The sequence below is a fragment of the Copadichromis virginalis genome, linkage group LG20 (assembly GCF_057382275.1).
Source record: "Copadichromis virginalis isolate Kocher_CV1m ecotype Utaka linkage group LG20, C_Virginalis_male_GT1.1, whole genome shotgun sequence".
NCBI lineage: Eukaryota > Metazoa > Chordata > Actinopteri > Cichliformes > Cichlidae > Copadichromis > Copadichromis virginalis.
The window spans coordinates 12,873,910-12,894,427 of record NC_140637.1 but is presented as its reverse complement, the minus strand read 5'-3'; the positions used below and the strand labels follow the sequence as shown (position 1 = coordinate 12,894,427).

Below are 20,518 nucleotides of genomic sequence, written 5' to 3'. Positions count from 1 at the left end.
GGACCTGGAAAGTGAGGACAAGAATCAAGGAAGTTAGCATGATTATCCACTTGAATGCGTTGAATCTTTCTGACCAGTTGATCACCAAAAGGCAGATCACACGAAGCCCTGTTTAACAGCTCGTTTGGAAGTACTGTTAGTTTTTCAAAGAGCAGCAGGATTGTGGGGTCGCAAATTTTAAAGGCTTTGCAGAATTTCTATAGGCTGGAAAGATGTTGATTCAGGCTTTTGGAACACAATTGAAACCAAAACACAAAATCTACAGGAGATGAGTGAAGTGTGATGCCAACAGTTTTATTGAACATACAAGATTAACAAAGATTTAGAAGAAAAATGAAGAAACTTCAGTAAAGACAAAGCCCATAAACAATAAAAAATGATGTCAGAAAATGTGATAAAGGTGCAAACATTTCATGTTGCGAGACAAACACTTTTTCTTGTCCATGTGTGAAAAAAGAAACTGAGCTTCTGAAAACCTTTTCAAAATGAAGTTTTTTTTTACCGAATGTTCATTTTTAAATGATCCAAACACTGTTTATGTGATCTGCCATCACCATTTTCTAAGAATGAAACTTAGCATGTAGGATGGTTTCCGAAATGCATTTTCAACTGTACTAAAGTAATACAGAATGTGGCTTCTCACCTGTGTGAATTCGCATGTGCATATTCAAGTGACTCTTCCTAGTAAATCTTTTCCCACAGGTGCTACAGCAATGTGGCTTCTCGCCTGTGTGAATTTGCATGTGCATATTCAAATGACCCTTCCTAGTAAATCTTTTCCCACAGGTGCTACAGCAATGTGGCTTCTCGCCTGTGTGAATTCGCATGTGTATATTCAACTCACTCTTGCTAGTAAATCTTTTCCCACAGGTGCTACAGCAATGTGGCTTCTCACCTGTGTGAATTCGCATGTGCATATTCAAGTGACTCTTCCTAGTAAATCTTTTCCCACAGGTGCTACAGCAATGTGGCTTCTCGCCTGTGTGAATTTGCATGTGCATATTCAAATGACCCTTCCTAGTAAATCTTTTCCCACAGGTGCTACAGCAATGTGGCTTCTCGCCTGTGTGAATTCGCATGTGTGTTTTCAAATTTGATTTTACATGAAATCTTTTCCCACAACTACTACAGCAATGTGGCTTCTCGCCTGTGTGAATTCGCATGTGTATATTCAACTCACTCTTGCTAGTAAATCTTTTCCCACAGGTGCTACAGCAATGTGGCTTCTCGCCTGTGTGAATTCGCATGTGTGTTTTCAAATTTGATTTTACATGAAATCTTTTCCCACAACTACTACAGCAATGTGGCTTCTCGCCTGTGTGAATTCGCATGTGCATATTCAAATGACCCTTCACAGTAAATCTTTTCCCACAGGTGCTACAGCAATGTGGCTTCTCGCCTGTGTGAATTTGCATGTGTGTTTTCAAATTTGATTTTACATGAAATCTTTTCCCACAACTACTACAGCAATGTGGCTTCTCACCTGTGTGAATTCGCATGTGTGTTTTCAAATTTGATTTTACAAGAAATCTTTTCCCACAGGTGCTACAGCAATGTGGTTTCTCACCAGTGTGACTTCGCATGTGTTTAGTTAAGTCTGACTTCCAAATAAATCTTTTCCCACAGGTTCTACATAACTTAGCTGTCTTGGAATTTTGAACTGACAAGCCTGATACGATTTGCTCCGACTTATTTCTGTGTGAGTTACCATCCTTGCTTTCATCCTCATCTGTGTCAGAAGAGTTGTGAGAAAGGCACTGGTCACAGCATGGTTCTGATTCACTGTGGTCACTTTTTTCACGAGATGGAAAATTTGCAGTCTCCTGCATTAGTACAAGCGGTTTTTCCTCTTCAGTGGTACTGAGTTCCTCCTGTTCCCCTTTAATCTGTGAAGGATCCTCCTGGCCTAAACTGGAGTTCTTCTCCTGGTTACAGACCTGCTGATTTGTGAGCCCCTCCACATCCTTACAGTCATGTTGTGGAAAATCTGAAGGGACAGATCAAAAAGCATACATTTTTTGCCTTAACCATTAGCAAATCTCCACATGGTAAGCATGTTGCTTAGATATACCAATGAAAATCATGTTGTGGGGAGAAACAGTTTTGCTGACTCAGTGAAAACCATTTTGGCTGCTCATTTACAAACTCTACAAATAATATAAACAGACCATCTACGATGAGAAAATAAAGACGATATATAATCAAACAAAACAAAGTCGTATCCCTGAAAATTTTTAATCAAAGTGCACAAAACATTTAAAAGTTTATTTAAAATTAGTTAAAAACTTTACAGGACACTCACTGCAGTATTTTTTTGTTTATTTTTTAGATTAACCATTCATTGCCTGAAAGTTGGGGAGAATGGCAGGTAGAACCTTCACCTTTCAGGTCCCTCTTCTGTGAAAACAGCTGCCAATTTGGATTCGGAAGACAGATACCCTCTCTACTTTTAAGATTAGGCTTAGGTCAGTACTGTTGGGGCAGTTAGCATTCTCTTAAAGTCTCTTTGTATGTTTTCCTGTCTGGTGGCCTCTTGTTGGTTTACATTATGGTTAACACTAGAAATACTGACTTTTTTCTTGGTGCAAGTCCCTACCACTAGATTTACTAACCCCGTGCAAATTTGCGTAAATTCCCTGAACCTAACACCTACTAGCACCCCCAATATATATATATTAGGGGTGCAACGATACACAAAATTCACGGTTCGGTTCGGTTCGATACTTTGGTGTCACGGTTCGATATTTTTTCGATACAAAAAAAATGTTCATGCCTTTTTAATTTGTCATTTATTAAAATTATAAATATATATTTTAACTCAAAAGTACAGTTTTTAAATTTAACCCTAACCCTTGTGCGCGTTTTTTATTTTGACAGCGAATGCGCACCTGTGGACCACTTATGTGCAGCCCTGGTTATATAGCTCGTCATATTGCAGCCACAGAAATTATTTTGTCCATGAAACCATAAAGCTGCACTTTCTTTTTGCCTTATAGTCTGATTTGTCATAACTTCTCCGTTTTGTGGTAAGCTTTTATTTGGCTGTCACTTCTTCACCCTGACCTGTCTTATTTGGCTCAGCAGAACTGAAATGCTTTTACACGCGCACTCACATAAGCTCAGCGATTCTCTGCGCGATCAACCTCTCACATGTTTAAGCTGCGGGAGATTTCACTTGTCATGTTTGCATAGTAAGCTAACGATTAATAAGACGATGTCAGAGGAATTGGTGAGGAATCACTCATCTTTGGAAAAGAGAGTTTATTACAGAGAAATGGCTCTTTCCAAAATAAAAGCTATACTATCCGCTTCTTCTGGGCTATATTCTCAGCAGCATAAGGAGAATCATGTGCTAACAGCTGTCTAAATGACTCGGCTAAAGTTAGTAGCATGCTTGTTGTTTTTGTCTTTGCACTAGGATGATGTCGGTGTAAATGTGCAGTCATATTCGTTGTGTTCCCACTAGTGCTTTCAGGTTAATCTCGTTGAAATGACCTTAACGCCACAACACGGCAAATCTCCGTTAACGAGCTACCGCCGATCGCTCCGTGCATGGGGCTAGACGGCCAACACGTTAACGAGCTAACTGCGCTAACACACTAGTTCACACCAATGTAATTGAGCATTGCATGGCACATCCAACATACTGTTTTACTTTAGTCCATGACTCGCTTACCTTCAGGGTCATACGTCACATGAAAACCAAAATAATTCCAAACGCCAGATCTGAATGAGGGTCAATTTGCCTGTTGCAAGGAGAGCTTAACTTCTGTCTCGCTAGCTTGCCCTGTGCTCTTCCTTCTGACTATGCTGTCTGTGTGGAGCGCTCAGTGGATCTGCGCTCGACAGTGCAGCCTAGGCGGAGTAGTCAAACGCAGATCCACTGAGCGCTCAACACAGACAGCATAGTCAGAATGAAGAGCGCAGGGCAAGCTAGCAAGACAGAAGTTAAGCTCTCCTTGCAACATGAACCTCCCCCACCCTCATTCAGATCTGGCGTTTGGAATTATTTTGGTTTTCATGTGACGTATGACCCTGAAGGTAAGCAAGGCAAGGCAAGGCAAGGCAAGGCAAATTTATTTGTATAGCACAATTCAACAACAAGGTGATTCAAAGTGCTTTACAGAGACATTAGAAACAAAAACAAATAAAAAGCATGATTTAAAATTGATTAAAACAAGCAAACAAACAAACTAACTAAACACACACATTTCACACCTGTTCGCGCGATCTGAACCCTTATCGTAAGGGGAGCTACCAGTCCTTCTGTGGACGAGCTACTTTCTATTTTAAATTCCCTGAATTTAAAGTACTCTCTAGACCCAGTCTAGACCCAGTTGGGGAGCTACCCAGAGCTCTAATCCCACACCTGTTCGCGCGATCTGAACCCTTATCGTAAGGGGAGCTACCAGTCCTTATGTGGACGAGCTACTTTCTGTTTTAAATTCCCCGAATTTAAAATACTCTCTAGACCCAGTCTAGACCCAGCTGGGGAGCTACCCAGAGCTCTAATCCCACTTAACAAACAAACAAACAAACAAAACAGTATATAAAATCAAAACAGATAAAATCAGAACAGTAGATAAAATCAGTAGTTAATGTAAGTTTTGAAATTTAAGCTTAACTAATTAACAAACAAACAAAACAGTATATAAAATCAAGACAGATAAAATCAGAAATAGATAAGATCAGTAGTTAGTGTAAGTTTTGAAATTTAAGCTTAAAAGTGTGGATTTGGTGCTTTATTCAAATGCAGCTGAGAACAGGTGAGTCTTCAACCTGGATTTAAATAAACTGAGTGTTTCAGCTGATCTGAGGCTTTCTGGGAGTTTGTTCCAGATATAAGGAGCATAAAAGCTGAATGCAGCTTCTCCGTGTCTGGTTCTGACTCTGAGAACTGATAAAAGACCGGATCCAGATGACCTGAGGGATCTGGAAGGTTCATACTGGGTTAGGAGGTCACTGATGTATTTTGGTCCTAAACCATTCAGAGCTTTATAGGCCAGCATCAGAACTTTAAAGTCTATCCTCTGACGGACAGGCAGCCAGTGTAAAGACCTCAGAGCTGGACTGATGTGGTCCACTTTTTTGGTCTTAGTGAGGACTCGAGCAGCAGAGTTCTGAATGAGCTGTAGTTGTCTGACTGATTTTTTAGGTAGACCTGTAAAGATGCTGTTACAGTAATCAAGCCTACTAAAAATGAATGCATGGACTAGTTTTTCCAGGTCCTGTTGAGACATCAGATCTTTTATCCTTGAAATATTCTTGAGGTGATAGTAAGCTGATTTTGTTATTGTCTTAATGTGTTTTTCTAAGTTTAGGTCTGCATCCATCACTACACCCAAATTTCTCGCCTGGTCTGTGGTTTTTAGATGTATAGATTGAAGTTCTCTGGTGACCTGTAAAATTGCAAAGTGAAAGCAAAAAAACAAGCGCAAATTCAAACGGGATTTCAATATGTCACATATTGACAGTGGCTCACCGATGCCAATGACATAATTACCCAGCTACATTTCTGAAAGAATGCAAAAGCATTGACATAGATTTTTCCTTCCTACAATAGCCCGACGGGCAGGGCAGAGATAGATTTTGGTAGCCCGACTGAAAAAATTGCTAGCCCCAGGATGTCGGGCTAGCGATTTTGCGAGCCCTGTATCTGATTGAGGAATCACTCATCTTTGGAAAAGAGAGTTTATTACAGAGAAATGTCTCTTTCCAAAATAAAAGCTATACTATCCGCTTCTTCTGGGCTATATTCTCAGCAGCATATTAAACATATCAGGTCCCCATAAGGAGAATCATGTGCTAACAGCTGTCTAAATGACTCGGCTATAGTTAGTAGCATGCTTGTTGTTTTTGTCTTTGCACTAGGATGATGTCGGCGTAAATGTGCAGTCATAGTCGTTGTGTTCCCACTAGTGCTTTCAGGTTAATCTCGTTGAAATGACCTTAACGCCACAACACGGCAAATCTCCGTTAACGAGCTACCACCGATCGCCCCGTGCATGGGGCTAGACGGCCATCACGTTAACGAGCTAACTGCGCTAACACACTAGTTCCCACCCATGTAATTGAGCATTGCATGGCACATCCAACATACTGTTTTACTTTAGTCCATGACTCGCTTAGTGGAGCTGTTCTCATCGAGACGACCCCTCCTAACTACAGTTTTATCAGTGAGGCCAGGGTGAGCAGGAGAGGAGGAGGGGTTGCTGTCTTATTTAATGAATCATTTCAATGTAAGCAGCTATCTCCTGGAAGTTTTCAGTCTTTTGAATATGTGGCTTTACAGCTGAAGGCCCCGTCCAAAGTTGTGTTTCTTAATGTTTACAGGCCTCCCAAATACTGCACAGACTTTTTTAATGACCTCAGTGAACTGCTGTCTGTGATCTGTGTTGATTTCGACTGTGTAATTATTGTTGGGGATTTTAACATCCATGTGGACAACCCTCAGGACAAAGGGACTAAAGACCTGAGTAACACTCTGGGCAACTTTGGGCTGACTCAGCATGTAACAGAGGCCACACATAATAGAGGACACACTCTTGACCTACTGATCTCCAAGAGCCTGAGCATTTCAAACATTACTGTGTCTGATGTGGGCTTATCTGATCATTACTGTGTTTTCTTTGAAAGTAAAATCTCAGCCCACACAAATACAGTGGGGCAAAAAAGTATTTAGTCAGCCACCGATTGTGCAAGTTCCCCCACCTAAAATGATGACAGAGGTCAGTAATTTGCACCAGAGGTACACTTCAACTGTGAGAGACAGAATGTGAAAAAAAAATCCATGAATCCACATGGTAGGATTTGTAAAGAATTTATTGGTAAATCAGGGTGGAAAATAAGTATTTGGTCAATAACAAAAATACAACTCAATACTTTGTAACATAACCTTTGTTGGCATTAACAGAGGTCAAACGTTTACTATAGGTCTCTACCAGGTTTGCACACACAGTAGCTGGTATTTTGGCCCATTCCTCCATGCAGATCTTCTCGAGAGCAGTGATGTTTTGGGGCTGTCGCCGAGCAACACGGACTTTCAACTTCCGCCACAGATTTTCTATGGGGTTGAGGTCTGGAGACTGGCTAGGCCACTCCAGGACTTTCAAATGCTTCTTACGGAGCCACTCCTTTGTTGCCCGGGCGGTGTGTTTTGGATCATTGTCATGTTGGAAGACCCAGCCTCGTTTCATCTTCAAAGTTCTCACTGATGGAAGGAGGTTTTGGCTCAAAATCTCACGATACATGGCCCCATTCATTCTGTCCTTAACACGGATCAGTCGTCCTGTCCCCTTGGCAGAAAAACAGCCCCATAGCATGATGTTTCCACCCCCATGCTTCACAGTAGGTATGGTGTTCTTGGGATGCAACTCAGTATTCTTCTTCCTCCAAACACGACGAGTTGAGTTTATACCAAAAAGTTCTACTTTGGTTTCATCTGACCACATGACATTCTCCCAATCCTCTGCTGTATCATCCATGTGCTCTCTGGCAAACTTCAGACGGGCCTGGACATGCACTGGCTTCAGCAGCGGAACACGTCTGGCGCTGCGGGATTTGATTCCCTGCCGTTGTAGTGTGTTACTGATGGTGACCTTTGTTACTTTGGTCCCAGCTCTCTGCAGGTCATTCACCAGGTCCCCCCGTGTGGTTCTGGGATCTTTGCTCACCGTTCTCATGATCATTTTGACCCCACGGGATGAGATCTTGCGTGGAGCCCCAGATCGAGGGAGATTATCAGTGGTCTTGTATGTCTTCCATTTTCTGATGATTGCTCCCACAGTTGATTTTTTCACACCAAGCTGCTTGCCTATTGTAGATTCACTCTTCCCAGTCTGGTGCAAGTCTACAATACTTTTCCTGGTGTCCTTCGAAAGCTCTTTGGTCTTGGCCATGGCGGCGTTTGGAGTCTGACTGTTTGAGGCTGTGGACAGGTGTCTTTTATACAGATGATGAGTTCAAACAGGTGCCATTCATACAGGTAACGAGTGGGGGACAGAAAAGCTTCTTACAGAAGACGTTACAGGTCTGTGAGAGCCAGAGATTTTCCTTGTTTGAGGTGACCAAATACTTATTTTCCACCCTAATTTACGAAGAAATTCTTTACAAATCCTACCATGTGAATTCATGGATTTTTTTTTCACATTCTGTCTCTCACAGTTGAAGTGTACCTCTGGTGCAAATTACTGACCTCTGTCATCATTTTAAGTGGGGGAACTTGCACAGTCGGTGGCTGACTAAATACTTTTTTGCCCCACTGTATATTTCTACTTGGAGAAATTTAAGAGGCTTATCCCTCAAAACTTTAAATACAATAAAGTTGCAAAAAATAGTTTCCCACCACAGGAAATTTATTTTGAGTGTCTTCATAGTTTTATTTTGGAGATACAGCAATTTTTATATACTGCAGGAAAAACAAAAAACAATCCTATGATGCAAATTTGCAAAGAAAACAGCATGTGCATCATTTCACTGTGGGAAGTGTTACGAACAGCTGATAGGAACGGCAAAGCGTGTTTCTGGAATATTATGTTTTTGTTCCTGCAAGCGCTTTTTATGCAATTTTTGCAAAGCTATATGTGGAACGAAACCGTGACCGAGGACAAGCTGATGGCATCAGATGTAAGTACAACTCCTCCGGTTTCATATGCAAAACAAATTATTGCGCTAGCTTACACGGTTCAGGTTCTACAGGGATTTAAAAATAGTTACGCAAAACGGAGCGTGCTGCTCTGACCGGCTTTAAAGGGTTAACAATGACTTTAAAAAAATAATATAAAATAGTGTGCAACACCACTGAAGTTTGTTTTTTTTTAAACTCTCTTTTCAACCAACGGCAGTCACTCTCCAAATAACTTCTGCTTAGCTTTCCGAGCTTCCCTCGGGTCCTCTTAATCAGCGGTCTCCAACCTTTTTTGCGCCACGGACCAGTTTATGCCCGACAATATTTTCACGGACCGGCCTTTAAGGTGTCGCGGATAAATTAGGGAGGGGCTAATAATCGGCTCAGTCATTTTTAATGATCGTTGAAAGCCCAGATCGTAATCGTGATTAAAATTCGATTAATTGAGCATACGTACTATGGCAATGACAGACCTTAGCAGACTCTGTGGGTCCAGCACGAGTGAAGCACGAGCGATTTGCTACTGCACTGGGCATTCCAATGTCCTCCTCTACCCACACAGTGCCGTCTTTTGCCGTGTGGCTCAGACTGGGCTTCCCAGTACCACGGTGCCTCTTCCATGGAGGCATGTTGGGTTCTTGTTCCATCTCCTTTTTAGATTCTTCTGAGGAGGTATCAGTGGCCTGCTGGACAAATGAAACCTCTCCTCCATCAGAGTCTGCTTCATCCATTTCCTGAAGCAAGGAAATGGATGCGCGCCTGTTGCGCGCAGATGTTCTTCCTGTGAGGCAGTGATACAGAGGCCATCCTGATGTGCCTTGTCAGAAATGCGAAGAAGAAATGATTCTCCAGCCTGGGCTGTCTGCTTTTATGCACAGCACTGTGCTGAAGTAATGCAATGCCACTCCCTCACATACACAGTCACAATGGAAGATCTGTGGTGAGAGTCAAGGAACTGCATTGCTGAATGCTGCAAACAGACTATGACACAGACAGACAGACTGTGTGGGAGAGTAACCTAAGACAAAAGGCAGAAAGATGAAGAGATGAACCAACCTGGAACTGAGGGACAGAATTAATTTTTTATGTTTTGCTATTTTTACATGAACAGGCAAAGGAGAGAACATGCAACGCTGGGGAGATCACACATGTCACTCATGTCATTGTATTAGCAACTTTTCATTCTGTTTTCACACAATTTTTTATAAATAAAACAGACTTGTGTTTCCATATATTGTGAATGTGTCTTACACATTTGCAGGTCAGTCAATGTGTGGGATATTTTGTATAGATACGGCAGGCATTTCTGAAGGTTGTAACACAGAGGTTTGGCCTGCCTTGGATCTGAGCTACTCTGAGTAAACGTGCCAGGCCTCAAAGATAATGGGTGGTTTGCACAACAAAAGCAGGAGAATTGAGCTGACGACCTTTGAAAATCTCAGTAGGGGTGAATAACACCTTGGGTTAGTAAATTTAGTGTAAAAAAAAGTAAGAAAAAATAAACAACATCATTTTAAAAAATGTTTGAAACTCAAGAGGTCAGAAATTTCACCAAGCTGTGTTACGGCTATTCTTCCCATCCCATGCAAGGACACCTGGATTGGCTGGAGGACTGTTTACTTAGCCTGATAGGCCGAAGGACACTGTCTCAGCTAAACTATGGACACGCAGACACACACACTTACACTGATAAGCACTCACTCATCCCCTCTCCCTTTCCAACGCCTTCGATGCTTGTGCCCTACCGGGGAAGATAGCAGTCAACTGGACCAGCACAGATGCTGCAGGACCGGATGCGCTGTCTACACCGGCTCTCTCTTACCCTTTACCCGCCCCTGTTGCTTGTCTTGTGTTTCTATGGTGTATTGATAGTCATGTGCTTTTGTGCTGAGGTGTTTTTTCTGTTATCAAACTGTTCTCCCACTAGGAGCTCAGTCTGAGTGGAGTTTTTTTTCTCCTCCTCTTACCTCATGTAGTGTATTTTCGTTGTTTTTTCCTATCAGCCTACCTTTCTGACATGTTAGATTAGATTAGATTAGATAGAACTTTATTAATCCCTCGGGTGGGTTCCTCTGGGAAATTCGATTTCCAAAAAAGCACAGCACCGACAGAAGTTACAGAATATTATATATATATATATATATATATATATATATATATATATATATATACACATATATACACACACACACACATATATATAAATACAGAGACAATATAAATAAAATATACGAAGGGGATAAATAGAATAAATAGGAATAAAAATAAAAATACAAGTGAATTGCACATTTCAAGTATTGAGTCTATTGCACCGTTGACTATTTACAAAAGTATTGCACAAAAGGTATTGCACAGTGAGGTGAAGAGGCACTACAGCTTAGTTGTTCCCCCCTCCTTTGTCCTCCTGTTTCCCCTCCCTCTCCCCTCCAGGGAGGAGTTAAACAGTCTGATGGCGTGTGGGACAAAGGAGTTTTTAAGTCTGTTAGTTCTTGTCTTTGGGAGAAGCAACCTGTCACTGAACAGACTCTTCTGGTTGTTAATGGCCGTGTGCAGAGGATGCCCAGCATTGTCCATAATGTCCATGTCTGCCCAATGTGATGTTTGTGTAAAGTTGGTCAGAAGGTTCCTTTGTAAGTGCGCATGCGCCATTAGCGTGCTGCCTGCTGTAACCCTAATTTCCCTCGGGATGAATAAAGTATTCTGATTCTGATTCTGAAGCTGAGCATTTTTAAAATCAGGGTCACACCTATACTTCTCTATAGCTCGTAAACATGAAGCAAAGACAGCGCTTTGTATGTTGCAGACATTCATCAGCAGCTGCTTAAAACAAATCCTCCGTATCCAGTGGCCAGAGAGGATTACAAACTGTGGACAAGTACAAACCAGAAACCAATAGCAATACAGTTCTGAGAGAAAGTGGTGCTGGATTGGCCACACAATCAGGAAGTCCACCAATAACATCACTACACAGGCCTTGTGCTGGAATCCAAAGGGAAAGAAGAAGAAAGACCCAGAAACACATGGCACAAGGACACACCTATCATAGTGTTGTGTGGTTTGCTAAAAGCTTAGTTTCAAATCGATATATTTTATTTTTAAATTGATCGTTCAGTCCTCATGGGGATTGTTATGTTATCCACAAAAGGTTTAGTGGATGTACTCAGTCATAATGTACAGGGGCGGCTCCAGAATTTTTTCATATGGGTGGCCATATGGGGGCCACTGAAAACATTGAGATGGCACACCAAAAACATAATTTAAAGTTCTTTTTTTTGTTTTATTTTTTTATATGCTGTTGTCAAATATAGGTCACTTGAAAAATGTGGCCAAAAAAAGAAAGAAAAGTACATGCCTAGTTAATTTCCTGTTATTAAATTTGATATTCACTGTAAGTGTGCCTGCAGGTGCAGGGGCGCAGCACAGGCGAAGGAGTGACGACTGCAATTTGGAGGGACAAACAAAGTGACCATATGAATGACAAATATGAATATGGAGGAATAAATAACAAGCTGACGTTTCAACTCATTGTAGGGTGTCTTCCTCTCTCTTGTACTCAATTATTTTCAACATAAGACAGTCCTGACAGGGGCGACACTGGGAGGGCTAGACATTTTGGCTCTTAGAATATTACGTCAGTTTCCTTATTGCAGTCGGTCTTTAAATTCTTCATGTGCCTCTATAAAGTATATTGGAGGTCTGATTAGGACCCAACATGAGTTAGATTTCTTAATACAAAACTGAATCTATCTATTAAAGTTTTGCATACCTATTCTGTGCAACTTTACTTCAGGGTTCCACATGATGCCCAGCTCCTGCCCGGTCCAGATGATGATGCCTTTGGTTTCCTGCTTCAGTGCAAGCTGCTCTCCTTCCTGATTGGTGGAGATTTCCTCCTGTTCCTCTTTAGTCTGTGGAGGATCTGTGCTCTGCTGGTCCAGACTGGAGTTCCTTTCCTGGCTACAGACCTGCGGGTCATCCAGATCCTCATTTTCCTTACAATCATGTTGCTGTGGGAGGTCTTGATGGACAGAACACACAAGAAAAAAGTCACACTGTGAGCAGGTCTCTCAGATATGTGAGCGATATTTAAATATTCTCTCTCATGCAGCGAACAGAGAAGAATTCTGTTTACATGCAGAAAGTCATCATTTATGAGGCGTACAGCTCACTACTCCAACTTGGTCCTTGTGGCCAATAATCCACAGTTTTCATTGTCTCAACATTTTTCTACATTCTGCGTACAGTTCTGGGCTAACATGACTTAAATCTGAAACAGAAAACATGTCTCCAGTGAGGCAGTATCCCAGGCGGTAATGCACGCCATGTGTCTTTGTGACATTTTGTTATAAGTCATATTCATTTCTATATTATGAAATCTGCTTATTACACTTTTACATACCAAATCTGGTCAGCCGTGATCCAGGTTTCCACAACAAATCCAGCTGTTCTCCGGTCCAGACATTAATCCCTTCATCCTCCTGCTTCAGTGCAAGCTGCTCTCCTCCCTGATTGGTGGAGATTTCCTCCTGTTCCTCTTTAGTCTGTAGAGGCTCTGGGTCCTCCTGGTTGAGACTGGAGCTCCTCTCATGGTCACAGAACTGCTGATCATCCAGACCTTCGTGTTCAACAAAAGGACACAAGAAAATAGTGACTAATGTGATGATAAGAAAGCTCAAGAAGGATGAAAACGGTCACCTATTGAGAATTTAGCTTGCGTTTTATGTTGCCACAGAAACATTCACTGATAGTCATTTGTTCACTGGATGATGTTGATAACCTTACAGCTGTCTGGGGTCTGATTTTTAGATGTGACTGCCAGTGATCATCACACACTGTGAATAAACAAACAAATGAACAGCAGCATGATCTGAATATGATCATGAAAGCTTAAAGTATTTTACGACGGCAGGTAAGATATGCTGTTAATGCTAATCTTTTAACATTTTACTAATAAATATGATGCAAATCTCATGGTCCACTACATTCCAAAGATGCTCTGTTGGGTTGAGAGCTGGTAACTCTGGAGACCCGAGTACAGAGAACTCAATGTCATTTTAAGGGAACTGCATATTTTCTCTTTTTTGGACTACTCTCTGTAAATCATGCAGATGTTTGTGCTGGAAATTTAAACAGATCAGCAGTTTCTGAAATACTCAGATCAGCCAATGTGGCACCAACACCCACACCATGATCAAAGTGATTTCAATCACCGTCACTGATCGCTATATGCTGAAATGCATGGACTGCTGCCATCTGATTGGCTGATTACATTTTGGATTAAAGAGTAGTTGAACGGGTGTAGTTAACAAAGTGGCCGTAAGTATGTTTACATAGATGCAGTGTTAGGGAGTAACGGCATACATGTACCGGCGTTATGCATTTAAAATACAAAACATGAGTAACTGTATTCCGATATCCATCCATCCATTCGCTTATCCTTTTCAGGGTCGCGGGGGGCGCTGGAGCCTATCCCAGCTGTTATAGGGCGAAAGGTGGGGTACACCCTGGACAGGTCGCCAGTCTGTCGCAGGGCTAACACATAGGGACAGACAACCATTCACACTCACATTCACACCTAGTGGCAATTTGGATTATCCAATTAACCTATCCCCACAAGCTGCATGTCTTTGGACGGTGGGAGGAAGCCGGAGTACCCGGAGAGAACCCACGCAAACACGGGGAGAACATGCAAACTCCACACAGAAAGACCCCGGCCTGATGGTGGAATTGAACTCAGGACTTTCTTGCTGTGAGGCAACAGTGCTAACCACCGTGCCGCCGATAGTTACCGATAATTTGGTAATAATTAGAATACAGTTACTTCTAAATAAATGGATTACACGATGGTCTTTTCCTGTTTCATATGTCAGGCTATACCCTCTCTAATTTTGTTGATTTCACGCATTACCGGAAACCCAAACAAAACACGCAACAAGAAGCTCTAGTGTAAGTCTCTTGGTAATGTTGGTGGCGTCAGTTATACAATGGACCCAGAAACCGAGCTGCTCTCAACTATAAAGACTCCACCCGAAAGAAACATCTGGAAGTACATTCTTTTTTTAAAGACTAACATTAGCTAGGGCTGTGCGACATGACCAAAATCTCATATCCCAATATAAGACGTTTCTCGTCTTATATTGTAGTTTTATTTTATAGTGTTTCTGTGTTCTGCTGGTCCAGACTGGAGTTCCTTTCCTGGCTACAGACCTGCGGGTCATCCAGATCCTCATTTTCCTTACAATCATGTTGCTGTGGGAGGTCTTGATGGACAGAACACACAAGAAAAAAGTCACACTGTGAGCAGGTCTCTCAGATATGTGAGCGATATTTAAATATTCTCTCTCATGCAGCGAACAGAGAAGAATTCTGTTTACATGCAGAAAGTCATCATTTATGAGGCGTACAGCTCACTACTCCAACTTGGTCCTTGTGGCCAATAATCCACAGTTTTCATTGTCTCAACATTTTTCTACATTCTGCGTACAGTTCTGGGCTAACATGACTTAAATCTGAAACAGAAAACATGTCTCCAGTGAGGCAGTATCCCAGGCGGTAATGCACGCCATGTGTCTTTGTGACATTTTGTTATAAGTCATATTCATTTCTATATTATGAAATCTGCTTATTACACTTTTACATACCAAATCTGGTCAGCCGTGATCCAGGTTTCCACAACAAATCCAGCTGTTCTCCGGTCCAGACATTAATCCCTTCATCCTCCTGCTTCAGTGCAAGCTGCTCTCCTCCCTGATTGGTGGAGATTTCCTCCTGTTCCTCTTTAGTCTGTAGAGGCTCTGGGTCCTCCTGGTTGAGACTGGAGCTCCTCTCATGGTCACAGAACTGCTGATCATCCAGACCTTCGTGTTCAACAAAAGGACACAAGAAAATAGTGACTAATGTGATGATAAGAAAGCTCAAGAAGGATGAAAACGGTCACCTATTGAGAATTTAGCTTGCGTTTTATGTTGCCACAGAAACATTCACTGATAGTCATTTGTTCACTGGATGATGTTGATAACCTTACAGCTGTCTGGGGTCTGATTTTTAGATGTGACTGCCAGTGATCATCACACACTGTGAATAAACAAACAAATGAACAGCAGCATGATCTGAATATGATCATGAAAGCTTAAAGTATTTTACGACGGCAGGTAAGATATGCTGTTAATGCTAATCTTTTAACATTTTACTAATAAATATGATGCAAATCTCATGGTCCACTACATTCCAAAGATGCTCTGTTGGGTTGAGAGCTGGTAACTCTGGAGACCCGAGTACAGAGAACTCAATGTCATTTTAAGGGAACTGCATATTTTCTCTTTTTTGGACTACTCTCTGTAAATCATGCAGATGTTTGTGCTGGAAATTTAAACAGATCAGCAGTTTCTGAAATACTCAGATCAGCCAATGTGGCACCAACACCCACACCATGATCAAAGTGATTTCAATCACCGTCACTGATCGCTATATGCTGAAATGTATGGACTGCTGCCATCTGATTGGCTGATTACATTTTGGATTAAAGAGTAGTTGAACGGGTGTAGTTAACAAAGTGGCCGTAAGTATGTTTACATAGATGCAGTGTTAGGGAGTAACGGCATACATGTACCGGCGTTATGCATTTAAAATACAAAACATGAGTAACTGTATTCCGATATCCATCCATCCATTCGCTTATCCTTTTCAGGGTCTCGGGGGGCGCTGGAGCCTATCCCAGCTGTTATAGGGCGAAAGGTGGGGTACACCCTGGACAGGTCGCCAGTCTGTCGCAGGGCTAACACATAGGGACAGACAACCATTCACACCTAGTGGCAATTTGGATTATCCAATTAACCTATCCCCACAAGCTGCATGTCTTTGGACGGTGGGAGGAAGCCGGAGTACCCGGAGAGAACCCACGCAAACACGGGGAGAACATGCAAACTCCACACAGAAAGACCCCGGCCTGATGGTGGAATTGAACTCAGGACTTTCTTGCTGTGAGGCAACAGTGCTAACCACCGTGCCGCCGATAGTTACCGATAATTTGGTAATAATTAGAATACAGTTACTTCTAAATAAATGGATTACACGATGGTCTTTTCCTGTTTCATATGTCAGGCTATACCCTCTCTAATTTTGTTGATTTCACGCATTACCGGAAACCCAAATAAAACACGCAACAAGAAGCTCTAGTGTAAGTCTCTTGGTAATGTTGGTGGCGTCAGTTATACAATGGACCCAGAAACCGAGCTGCTCTCAACTATAAAGACTCCACCCGAAAGAAACATCTGGAAGTACATTCTTTTTTTAAAGACTAACATTAGCTAGGGCTGTGCGACATGACCAAAATCTCATATCCCAATATAAGACGTTTCTCGTCTTATATTGTAGTTTTATTTTATAGTGTTTCTGTGTTCTGCTGGTCCAGACTGGAGTTCCTTTCCTGGCTACAGACCTGCGGGTCATCCAGATCCTCATTTTCCTTACAATCATGTTGCTGTGGGAGGTCTTGATGGACAGAACACACAAGAAAAAAGTCACACTGTGAGCAGGTCTCTCAGATATGTGAGCGATATTTAAATATTCTCTCTCATGCAGCGAACAGAGAAGAATTCTGTTTACATGCAGAAAGTCATCATTTATGAGGCGTACAGCTCACTACTCCAACTTGGTCCTTGTGGCCAATAATCCACAGTTTTCATTGTCTCAACATTTTTCTACATTCTGCGTACAGTTCTGGGCTAACATGACTTAAATCTGAAACAGAAAACATGTCTCCAGTGAGGCAGTATCCCAGGCGGTAATGCACGCCATATGTCTTTGTGACATTTTGTTATAAGTCATATTCATTTCTATATTATGAAATCTGCTTATTACACTTTTACATACCAAATCTGGTCAGCCGTGATCCAGGTTTCCACAACAAATCCAGCTGTTCTCCGGTCCAGACATTAATCCCTTCATCCTCCTGCTTCAGTGCAAGCTGCTCTCCTCCCTGATTGGTGGAGATTTCCTCCTGTTCCTCTTTAGTCTGTAGAGGCTCTGGGTCCTCCTGGTTGAGACTGGAGCTCCTCTCATGGTCACAGAACTGCTGATCATCCAGACCTTCGTGTTCAACAAAAGGACACAAGAAAATAGTGACTAATGTGATGATAAGAAAGCTCAAGAAGGATGAAAACGGTCACCTATTGAGAATTTAGCTTGCGTTTTATGTTGCCACAGAAACATTCACTGATAGTCATTTGTTCACTGGATGATGTTGATAACCTTACAGCTGTCTGGGGTCTGATTTTTAGATGTGACTGCCAGTGATCATCACACACTGTGAATAAACAAACAAATGAACAGCAGCATGATCTGAATATGATCATGAAAGCTTAAAGTATTTTACGACGGCAGGTAAGATATACTGTTAATGCTAATCTTTTAACATTTTACTAATAAATATGATGCAAATCTCATGGTCCACTACATTCCAAAGATGCTCTGTTGGGTTGAGAGCTGGTAACTCTGGAGACCCGAGTACAGAGAACTCAATGTCATTTTAAGGGAACTGCATATTTTCTCTTTTTTGGACTACTCTCTGTAAATCATACAGATGTTTGTGCTGGAAATTTAAACAGATCAGCAGTTTCTGAAATACTCAGATCAGCCAATGTGGCACCAACACCCACACCATGATCAAAGTGATTTCAATCACCGTCACTGATCGCTATATGCTGAAATGCATGGACTGCTGCCATCTGATTGGCTGATTACATTTTGGATTAAAGAGTAGTTGAACGGGTGTAGTTAACAAAGTGGCCGTAAGTATGTTTACATAGATGCAGTGTTAGGGAGTAACGGCATACATGTACCGGCGTTATGCATTTAAAATACAAAACATGAGTAACTGTATTCCGATATCCATCCATCCATTCGCTTATCCTTTTCAGGGTCGCGGGGGGCGCTGGAGCCTATCCCAGCTGTTATAGGGCGAAAGGTGGGGTACACCCTGGACAGGTCGCCAGTCTGTCGCAGGGCTAACACATAGGGACAGACAACCATTCACACTCACATTCACACCTAGTGGCAATTTGGATTATCCAATTAACCTATCCCCACAAGCTGCATGTCTTTGGACGGTGGGAGGAAGCCGGAGTACCCGGAGAGAACCCACGCAAACACGGTGAGAACATGCAAACTCCACACAGAAAGACCCCGGCCTGATGGTGGAATTGAACTCAGGACTTTCTTGCTGTGAGGCAACAGTGCTAACCACCGTGCCGCCGATAGTTACCGATAATTTGGTAATAATTAGAATACAGTTACTTCTAAATAAATGGATTACACGATGGTGTATATATGATATATATGATATATATCCCGATAATGATATATATGACAAAATAGTGCTTTTTCTGTAAATTCTGTGAATATCGGGCAACTTGACTTTCATGAAGTGTTTTCAGCTGGGTGTCGTGTACCTGGAGTCGAGTATTTTGACCAATGCACTATATATTTTTAGATATATGTTGTAACGGCCGCCATTTTCTTTCTGAGTATTTATTACACGTGGGGGAAAAGCCTGTTCTAACGTATGAGTCTAAGGTTTATTTTGAGCACCTGATGGCTCTTTTTTGCTTCTCATCTATAAACTCTCTCCACAAACTTTCACGTGATTCATGCGTAGGTGGTCGAAGAGGTTTGTCGTGTTTGAGTCCGTGGTGGGAACCAGTCTGGGCATAATTTCCATAGTACAGTTTTCTGATCCGTGTCAGACTTTTCATAACCAAACCATGTCCATGCAACAGGGGGAGCCCCTCATTTAGGAATAACATCCTCAATTTGTTTTGACTGGTCCTTCTGTTTGGAGCTACCAGGTTCTGCCTCATCTTTATTGATTGTACAGCCCTAACGTAAGCCTACTACAACTACCTTGTATTAGTTTATGTAGCTATCTAGGTTATGTCTCACTTCAGAATCTTCGATGTACTATTGCTGTGTGACTCATTACTATTACTGAAGGCTGCATTACAACCTGCTACTTGCAAATAATTATGTGCAGTTCTGAAAGCAAACAGAAAGAAAACCTATTACTGATACAGAAATTGTGTTCTATACGAGATCGCTGCAAAAACTGCAGCCTTGCCTAATGTCCACCCTACTGTTACTCATTTTACATCACGATTTAAAAATTTACTTGAGATTGCTTTCAGAACTGCACATGATTGTTTGTACCTAGCAGGATGTTAATGCTATGAATCAAGTCTAACAGTCTTTAGTCTATGAAATAACTTTAGCTAAAGCCAGCTAACAATGTTAGCTCGGTGGTTAGTAGCCTTCAGTTATAGCAATAATTCACACAGCAATAGTACATTCAAGTAGTTGTAACAAGCAAGTAATAAAGTAATCCGGACCAAAGTATTCAGAATACGTTATTCACATTGAGTAACTTAATGGAATAGTTACAAACTCCATTTGGGCCATGTATTCTGTAATCTTTCGTGGAAAACATTTTAAAAGTAACCTTCTCAACACTGCACAGATATAACTTCATACACTTTACTGTGGTGTATTACTAGTTCAATGCATTTAGATCATGCCCACGTGAATCACACGATGATCCCGCAACCCTCACACCTCCACACCTGTATTGTGTGACTTTATCCCGGGTCTGATATCAAGCAGTCTTAGCTGACGGATCTCTTCCTCATACCGGACGATCGTTTTTTCAAACTCTGAGAAGATTTCTTCTGCAGCAGAAGTTAATCTCTCCTTGATAAACTCTCTAAGATTCTGAACTGAAGACATTATTGCAACAACAACCGACACGGCCAAACCAACATCTTCAAACTTAATTCAGGATCGCGATGGGATCTCTCAATGGCGCCATTGCTGCTATTCTTCTTCTACTGAATTTACGGTAGG

The 20,518-nt window shown here is 41.7% G+C and overlaps 1 protein-coding gene across 2 annotated transcripts; it reads right to left on the bottom strand.

Moving 5' to 3' along the window:
• Window positions 1-278: 278 nt before the first annotated feature.
• Window positions 279-20,492, bottom strand: LOC146684453 (uncharacterized). Of its 2 annotated transcripts, XM_085443117.1 has the most exons (6): window positions 20,239-20,492; window positions 17,498-17,713; window positions 15,268-15,483; window positions 13,026-13,241; window positions 12,393-12,644; window positions 279-1,987 (listed from the first exon to the last, which is right to left on the bottom strand). In XM_085443117.1, exons 1-6 carry the CDS (start codon window positions 20,399-20,401, stop codon window positions 615-617), a joined length of 2,436 nt encoding a protein of 811 aa, XP_085299243.1. In that variant the 5' UTR covers window positions 20,402-20,492; the 3' UTR covers window positions 279-614. The 2 variants fall into 2 exon arrangements, with proteins under 2 accessions (XP_085299243.1, XP_085299244.1); XM_085443118.1 differs by lacking the exons at window positions 279-1,987; window positions 12,393-12,644; window positions 13,026-13,241 and adding an exon at window positions 13,845-14,886.
• Window positions 20,493-20,518: the final 26 nt, after the last annotated feature.

Bases quoted from the DNA above. Each gene is read 5' to 3' on its own strand.
- LOC146684453 (XM_085443117.1), bottom strand. From the start codon at position 20,401: ATGTCTTCAGTTCAGAATCTTAGAGAGTTTATCAAGGAGAGATTAACT. The intron at 13,242-15,267 runs GTATGTAAAAGT...TTGAACACGAAG, and splicing joins ATCACGGCTGACCAGATTTG to GTCTGGATGATCAGCAGTTC. The intron at 12,645-13,025 runs GTATGTAAAAGT...CTGTCCATCAAG, and splicing joins ATCACGGCTGACCAGATTTG to ACCTCCCACAGCAACATGAT.